We start from the raw sequence: 8,947 nt of genomic DNA on the forward strand, positions 1-8,947 counted from the left end.
ACAACTGTATGTGAATGATGAGAGCAGCAACATCATTTCTACACTGAATACTAACTGAGAAAACACTGAGCTGCCAAATGACCAACATTAAAATACTGTGGTAGGCAAATATATTCATAGTTCATAAGATAATGCAAGCCTGCACTAAAACTGGCACTTACTCATCCTCCCAATATTCAGCTACTGTAAGGTGCAGCTGTGCTCTCTCTCTCTCTTCACGCTGACCTAAAACGAGGCACAAACGTCACATTTATTCAGCGCTTAGTGGCCATAAAAGTGTGCTGTTGCAGGAGTGTTTGGTTTTATCAGTGGAACGGCCCTTTTTATGGTGCACATTGTTTTCAAACTAAGTACGTGTGGAGAGACAGAACCTTGATGCGTGTGTTGGGAGATTTAAATGATAATTCTGGCCTTTATTAAGTAAATGTGTCAAGTCATGTGATTTGCTGCTTCCCCTTGTTTTTATGCGATGTCAGTGTGGTGCCCAGCGTTAGACTCAGGGAACCATTTTCCCAATTTCTTCACATTTAAACATTCATTAAATCTGGATCTGGATTTTATGGATCAATTAACTTGTGGTTTCTCCACCATGTACGGACATCCTCTCATACTATGAGTGTGTGTGAGTCTGCTGTGTTAAGTCGGTGCAGCACTGCCTTAGCTTTGCAGCCACCTGTGAGTCAGTGGCAGTAAACTCTGCTCTCTGTGACCACATCTTTCCTTTCATTCCCAATAACCGACATCATGCATCAAATCTGCCCTACAAGCAAAATGACATACAGATAGTAAATTGTCCACAAACATCCCTCCTCTGCTGCCATCTACTGGTGCTCAATTGTTACTGCAAGACGACTCCACTGTCCTATCATCACTTTTTGTGGGACAATTAACGGCAAATGCCAAGTGAACACTTGTAAATACAGCGTATCTGCTGCTGTTGCCCCACAGTCCCAGTAGCTCAGAGATCCATCCTGAACCACAGTCCAATCTGCCCCCCCCCAACTCTAGATTTCCTGAGAGTTTAGAGCAATTAGGTCGACTTTAGGTGGATTTAAATGTGACTAAGAAACAGCAGGTTTGTTTTCGAGATGATACTGCTTATTATTTCCTCATTTGAGCCGGAGACATTAATGGGTTCACTGGTTGTACCACGAGGAGTGGAGCGTGGTGTGTTTAGTACGGGCTGTCTTCAAATGTCACTGTCGTTATTACCGCAGGCGAAGCACATTCGATGAACTTATTTTAAATGTCAGGGCTTTGGAGCCTCGTCAGGCAGTGAGTCAGAGACAAGTATGAGAGGCGATACTTGCATGTTCACACTCCAAATTTAGAAATCATCCTTAACCTCGCCTGGTTGTCCCCCCATTCTCCCCCCCACCCCCCCCTCCACCTTTTCCTTTCTGTCTCGCCATTTCCAGCTCGTAAACAGGAGATAATAAAGATGACAGAGCAGCTGATTGAAGCCATCAACAATGGGGATTTCGAAGCGTACACGTAAGTGTGCACATGCAGGTTCCTCATGTTTAGAAACGCAGAGAACTTCTCTTTCCTGTCTGTATTATTTCACCATATCCAAATTGTAAGGTTTAGCATCTCACCTGCCCTGCAGCATCTACTGAGGCCGCTCACTGGCAGCTTCAATTCACATTCAATAAGTGTGTTTTCCTCCAACAGGAGAATCTGTGACCCTGGGCTCACTTCTTTTGAGCCAGAAGCTCTTGGGAACCTGGTGGAGGGCATGGACTTCCACAAGTTCTACTTTGACAATTGTAAGCATCACTTCTGTCTCAGTTTTGGGACATTTTTGTCTGCCATTGTCTTTGAATCCATAGAAGCACCTCACTCTTGTATAGAGATGCACCTAACAGTTTAACAGTTTGTCAATCTGTTGATTGTTTGGTCGACATAGTAATCATTTAAAAACAACAACCCAAAAGAATGATGTGTGATAATTAGTGACATCTAATGGTGAGGCTGCAGATAGAAACACTTCCCAAGTGTGTCAGGTGGCCCAACTATGGTGGCCTTTGGTTCTGTCCCTAGTTTAGTTGAGACTTTCTGTGAATGCAGAAATGGAACATGATAGCAAGTGAGTGTCATTACATCATCGAGAAGGATCTGCTCTCCACACTTTAAAATCATACGTGTGCACAAATGATAGTGGATACTTTTTCCCCCGCAACGAGGAAACACAATATTGTCCATGTAAATGGAGAAATTACTTAGTAGAATTTGAAGCACCCTGCACGTTGGAACAGTCCTCTGGCAAAGACAAACCATTCTAGAAATGTAGCCGTTAGAAGATCCTTCCATGACGTTTAAGACACTCAAATTCACTATTCTTGGACGTCCCACTCTCTGCTATTTTCATCTTAGTTGTTTTCTACATAGGATTGCTGTGGACAGAGTCGCACAGCTTTAAAAACATGTCGGTGCAAGACGTACGCCTCCGTAGCCTTAAGTGGTTTTATTGGAAGCTTTTTATGTTTCAAGTGAGAATACACAGTTAGTGGGACCTTTGACAAAGTCTTCTGCCCATGTCCATCCCTACAGTGCTGAGTAAAAACAGCAAGCCAGTGCACACCACCATCCTCAACCCCCACGTCCACCTGATCGGCGAGGACGCCGCCTGCATCGCCTACATCCGCCTGACACAGTACATGGACGGCCAGGGCCGGCCGCGCTCCTGCCAGTCAGAGGAGACGCGCGTGTGGCATCGCCGCGAAGCCAAGTGGCTCAACGTACACTTTCACTGCTCAGGAGCACCAGCGGCGCCGCTGCAGTGAACTGCCCCCTCCCCCCAGGCTCAGGTGAGGTGACAATACACAACTGTTTGACTGTAGTTCTGGTGGAACAATGAAATACACTCAGAATATTGTAGGCAGTAAAGGTTTATTGTTGGTCTCCTCTTCATTGGGTTCATCTCTTTTCATGATAAGTGTGTGCTTTAAGACAGAGACAACACAAATGAGTTTTATTGGAATCTGGCACAAAGAAAACATTTCTACCAGGTGGCACAGTTCACATTCCATGTCATTTGGCAGACACTTGTATTCAAAGTGACTTCCAATATGTGCATTTAAACATGTGGCTACAAAGATGAGGTTGAAGTAAGTAAGTGCTATAAAGTGCGATGTAAGGGAGAAGGGATAGTGTCAAGGGGGCAGGAGCTGGGGTTGAGAAACAAGAGTGGATGTCATCTACTTAATTTAAAATGGAATTGGTAGAAGGGAGGGGGTGGGGGGCGTCAAGGAGGTTTTTGCCTGCAGAGATAGAGGCAGTGAAGGTGGAGAGAAGAGAGTGATAGGAAAGCAGGTCCTGGGGGTGTTTAGATGTCCTCCATGTCCTTTCTGCTGCCCGAATCGTGGCTCTCTCTGCACACACTGAGTCAGACAACCACGGGGCTGAGGAGGAGTCACGAACCCGGCGTGAAGTAAGAGGACAGCAGGAGTCAAGAGTACTCTACTCTGGGAGGTGTCTGTGGCAGAGTTGGGATGCATGAGGGAGAAGGAGTCAGTGAGTGCAGTATCTGATGAGATCATCAGAGTGGGAGAGAGTATGCAGAAACAATCAATCAGAGACATGAAGAGGAGTTACCGTGAGTTGTTGGTGGAGCAGCGTCTGCCAGCCCTGTGAGTCGGTGGAGATTTCTCAGACTGGATGTTGAAGTCGCCAAGAAGAACAAGTGGTGGGCCATTTCCGGGGATGTGTGAATGGTTCCGCGCGCCCGCTGCGCCTCCCGGCCAGACTCCGGACTAGACTCCTGCGTCTTTGTCTTCCGGAGTCTTCGTCCGACGAGGCTGCCGCTGAGGCTGCCGCTTCACTGACCATGCTGCTTTTTAACTACACCTCATCAGGGCCTGCTTGGTTACAGCTGGGTTGGCCACGCCCCTGGAGCCAATCAAACTTCACACCTGGTGATGGTCAGGGCTTATTGCCAACTAGGTCAAAACCACACCTACTTCCTCTACCTCCTTACACACACTACATCTACAACAGCCTTGTTCTGACCGGGTCACAAAGGCACAAGTGCTGACCACTACACCAACCGTGTGGTCCTGGTAAAAGAAATACATAGTGTGCATCATGACAGAGCCTCGTTCAAACACAAACAACACAGAAAGCTTGGATGTCCTCCATTGCTGCTCTTAATGTAACGTTTGCTTTCTTCTTCTTCGTTTCATTTATTGCTACACTGTCACGCCGATATCAAGTAATGCTATTTACGTTGTTGATGCGTACACATTCTGCAGTGGACACACACACACACACCTGATCACAGTTTACCATTAGAAAACATACAGCGGGTAGTTAAACTAAACTGCACAGTGACTGGATGTGTGTCCCGTGTTTGACGGCTTTGTCGAGTGTCTCTGATAAGCTGTTGTTACTATGTTCTACGTAGGGTTGGCTTTTTAATTCTCCTCTGTGCTCAACTCACTGCCACAACCTCTTGATATGAACCAGTGCATCCACTCTTCCAAATATTTAAGTGTTTTTTACTGACACATGGGGACAGAAAGTGGCTGTGACATATTCAACAAATGTTGACACACTTTTCTCTGTCTGTTTTGCTGTGAATCACGTGCAGCTAGTGGAGATAAACATGCTGACGACATAGCAGAGCGGCCGTTCGAATCAGTTAACACGGGTGCTTACATCAAAGAAAGATGACTTGAGCTACTGACAAAGCATTGTAAAATACAACTCTTCGACTGATCTATTTTGCAGAAAAAGGCCAAATAGTTGGATTTCCCTAAACTGCTGAATGGATGAATGTTGATTTAAAGTACTAATCCCTTACAGTCACAGTTCACACACTAACCACTTCATTCTTTCTCCTTCAGCTTTGCCTGAACTGAAGCTGTCTGGAGCGTTTATTCTCCGAGGTTGGATTGGTACCTGGATCCTGGCCCGGGAAGAGGCTGCTTGGCTTGGAACGCTGTATAAAAAAAAACACACGAGAGGAAAAATATATTACAATTTAAACAAAGAAATAAATAAATGCAACACCAAAATATGATGAATAAAAGTATATATCAAAATGCTTGACTGTGTGACTGGCAAACACCAACCCAGTCCAACTCAAGCTAGATGAGGACGGAGCGCGGCTGACGTCGGCTCCCTCTTGCAGGTGGTGCATGTTTCTGGTGGCAACACGGGGTCGGTCCTGGTGCTGTCCTGGTCCTTTTCTCCCATGGCCTTCACCCCCTCCTTAGTTCTGTCTGCTGTCTGGAAAAGTATTACAATATTTCATAAAGTTAGAGAAATAGACTTAGCAACAAGGAAAAACAAGTTCTCGTCACACACGTTGTTTGGAAACAGAAGGCGGGTGGGTGTAAAAATCTCTAATGTTTTGTTGAGCAGCAGAATGTCCACTTTAATACAAGTATTGTTTGTTTTCACGCGTACGTGTCGGTGGGGGTTTAAGACAAAGGGAGTAGCTGATTATGTACTTAATATTAAACTTTAACATCCATTTCAAGTGTCATTTTTGAGCAACTGTACTCACATTTTCAGACAATGTCATGCGTTACTGAAGGGACCTTTATTTTTTATTTTTTGGACTTTTTCTATTGTGTTATTAAGCTGTTTTGATTTTTATCACCTGAATTATGTATTTTTAAGTATTTTGTGTTAAAAAAAATCATTTACTATCAACACAGGGATTTTTATTTAACAGATTTGTGTACAAGTAGATATTTATATTGGAGAAAAGTGTGATTTACTTTCAGGTGGGGGGGTGTCCAAGCATGAGTGTGGGGGTGTTTTGGTTGTTTTGTTTGTTTTTTTTTGGGTTTAAGGTCCAGAGGTGTAAATACACACCATGCACGCACACAAACACACAAACCCACGTGGGTTGAGCTTTAGGGTTAGGATCGAGCTTCATCCAGGGCAGCTCATCCTGAAGTTGCAGAAGTTCTCCATCACTCAAACCTGCAGTGTTTGGAGTCTTCACTAGGTGGCGTCATCAGTCAAAGCCTAAAGCTCCCCACGTTTTTTGAACTACCTAAACATAGAGGCTCAGACACGCCCTCTTCTTTTCTATGTGTTTCAGTGTATTTTTGGTGTGAAGCATGATTTCTTTGATCTAATGGCCTGTACTGTTTCTGCACATACACGTGAGACTCGATGCTGTCGTCTTTGCTCTTCTGAGGGAACGAACCTTTCTGCAACTTCAGGGTTACGCTCGCCAGAAAACTTGCCCTCCTCCCTACCTCTGTCCCTCTTTACTTCCATCATTCCTGACACGTTCACTGACCAGGCTACATTGTTGTCTTAGTACCATAGCTCCCATGTCGTGTGGTGATAATGATAATGACGATAATAATGATGATGTCACCCTAATGCCTGTCTCTTGTCCTGAAAATCTGTATATTGTCCGTCTTGGCTTGCTGTACTTCTGTGTGAGGTCCTGGCTCTGTACAAAAAAGCATGTTCTAAATGGAATGCAGCCGAGGGATTGGGCTAAGAACAGGGAGAGAGCTGTGTCGACTAGTGGGCTGATGATGGCAGTCAATGGATTTGGTCCCTCTTGTCACTGTTTCTGTTGTAAATGCTGTAGCCGTTAGTGTTTTGATGTTGACATTTTTAGTACTTGTTACAGCAAGAACTATAAAAATTGAAGCGTTGAACTGATATTGCCACACACTTTCTTTCTTCCCTCCCTCACTGTGCCACTTGTCCCCTCACGCACAAATTAATACTCACTGAATGCTGAAACTTTGGGGCAAAGACACAAGACTTGTGTGGCTTACTATGTTGGAATTCACATCCTTGTATAAAGAAGCACATGAGATCAAAGATTCTTTCTCTGAGGAGGACAAAAAACACATCTTTGTATCTATTAGTGGTTTAACTTTGCAGCACAGTTTTTTTTTTAACGTTTGGAGTGTGTGACTTTGTCCCGTCTCTGCTCGGCTGCTCCATAGTAACTCGTGTACTTGGTAGCACTGATGCTTCAGATCATGACATAGCATTTGTTTGTGTCCTGATGCAGTCCAGCAGATTCTTTTTAAAAAAAAACATTAAAAACAAATGATGTTGTGAACCGTGTGCACACTGTCCTACTGTATCGGCCGCCTGCGCTTCTGTCTCAGTGCTGTGACACATCCGACATGCCATGAAACCCTTTTTCTTTTCCTTTTTGACAGCGTTTGTAAAAGCAGTACTGAAACTATGTGGTGTTTTTTTATGGCTCTCAGTAGTTCTGTTTGTTCTCTGTCGACGATGCGGTTCTTTTATTGTGAGCGTGTTTGTGACGTCACAAAGTCATAGGTTTCTTTCAATTCAAGAGTGACATGAAGGTAAACTCAACGAGTCATCGCAAGGGAAGGGAAACCAGCTGTAGAGTCAAGTTTGCCAAAGTTTTTGGACGAAGATACAGTTTTAATTACATCAAAATCACAACGAGGCTGCTTAAAAAGAAGATTAAACCTAATATAATGACAAAGTGGAACCACTAAAGTCTGTTTTCACCTCTACAGAAGTATCTACTGGACCTCATTTATAAAAACCTTGAAATATTAGTGACATTACAGTAATTTAAATTGGAGATTAAAGCTGTAGCTTTAAAGGAAACACAAAAGCTGATTATTTTACAGAAGCATATCTGTGGTCAAATGTGTGCTTTTGAGTGTGTGTGGATTCCAAATGTTAAATCTCCAGTAGAATAAATGAAGAGCAAAGTTCTTGTCAACAGTTTATAAAAAAACAGCCTCGCCATTACAGGAAACAAATCCAAACCTTAATTTTTTTCCGCCTCATTAAAAGTTTGTTTCAAACACGCAAATGTTTGCCAAACCAAAATGAACTGCATCGTTCAGATACTTTGGCAAACGTCTACCACATGTTCGGAGAAAACGGGACGCGACTGAAGGGCGGGGACCAAAAGGATTTTTAACAACGCTCAAAACTAATGTTGAAAAAGGGAAAAATCAAAACCACAATCTTGAACAGCAACACTATATATGCAGTTTTACAAGTGGAGGAAATATGCATGTCTACTTTCTGGTCATTTTTCACTGTTTACTTGATAAAGAAATGGAAATCTATGTTACTTGCATCCTCAAGGTTATAAAAATGGGTCTGTCTGAGATGTTGAAATTAAAGTGATGTTATCTTCCATGAAAATGCATTAAAAGGTTAGAAAAGCCTTAGCTTGTAACCCGAACCCTTTGTAAGTAGATTTATAGCATTGTAACCTTATACTGACGGGGCTACATGTGTCTTTACTCTGAGTTTCGATTGGATGCTGGATTTTTTTGCATGACCAAACCGTTAATAAAAATCATACATTTAAAACTATTCAGTGTTTGTTTGTTCTTCATAATTCTGTTTGTTGGAATATAAGAGTATTTAACATAGCCCGGAAGTGCCAATTAACGTTGTGTTTTTGTGTGTATCTGCGTCTATGAAGCCCTAAAAGTCCATAACAATCAGGTCAGCCACTGCTGAGAGCGCAGGAATGCACTTCTGTTGACTAATAACGTCACTGGCGAATTTCACCACTCCTAAACAGCAGCGCCTGCTAGTCCTGGCACTAGAGTCTGGGCACATCCGGCGACGTACTTTCAACCATAGAAGAAGAACTACTCTCGTTGTACAACCCATAGACATATATATGTAGACGCCTCGGTCCGTTGCTGCGGTACGTCAGCGCGTCCGCCATATTGGATGTGGCAGATCTTCCCCGTTAACTAATAAAAGGAAATGGACTTTACTTCATAAAGCGCCTTTCTACAAAGTGCTTTAGTTAATGCCTATAGCTATACTATAGCTGGGAAACAAATAGGCACCGAAAACAACTATGTAACTTTTAAAGTGATGATTATAAATGTTTACTCCTTATGTTTAGGATATAAGTAAGCACCAAACCGACGTATGTATTTTTATAATGCTGAGTGTTTACAGCTAGTAATGTGTGTAACACTGTTACTGTGTTGAT

The 8,947-nt window shown here is 43.2% G+C and overlaps 1 protein-coding gene across 18 annotated transcripts in view; it reads left to right on the forward strand.

The window, feature by feature from the left end:
- camk2g2 (calcium/calmodulin-dependent protein kinase (CaM kinase) II gamma 2) overlaps nt 1-8,307 on the forward strand; it is a 56,823-nt gene extending 48,516 nt beyond the window's left edge. For all 18 annotated transcript variants that reach the window (XM_044045522.1, XM_044045523.1, XM_044045514.1 and 15 more), the window contains 4 exons: nt 1,419-1,494; nt 1,675-1,769; nt 2,554-2,810; nt 4,848-8,307. In XM_044045522.1, coding sequence (XP_043901457.1) covers nt 1,419-1,494; nt 1,675-1,769; nt 2,554-2,786 — 404 coding nt within the window. In that variant the 3' untranslated portion in view covers nt 2,787-2,810; nt 4,848-8,307. The remainder of the gene's footprint in view (nt 1-1,418; nt 1,495-1,674; nt 1,770-2,553; nt 2,811-4,847) is intronic.
- Nucleotides 8,308-8,947: the final 640 nt, after the last annotated feature.

Source organism: Solea senegalensis, linkage group LG15 (assembly GCF_019176455.1).
Source record: "Solea senegalensis isolate Sse05_10M linkage group LG15, IFAPA_SoseM_1, whole genome shotgun sequence".
NCBI lineage: Eukaryota > Metazoa > Chordata > Actinopteri > Pleuronectiformes > Soleidae > Solea > Solea senegalensis.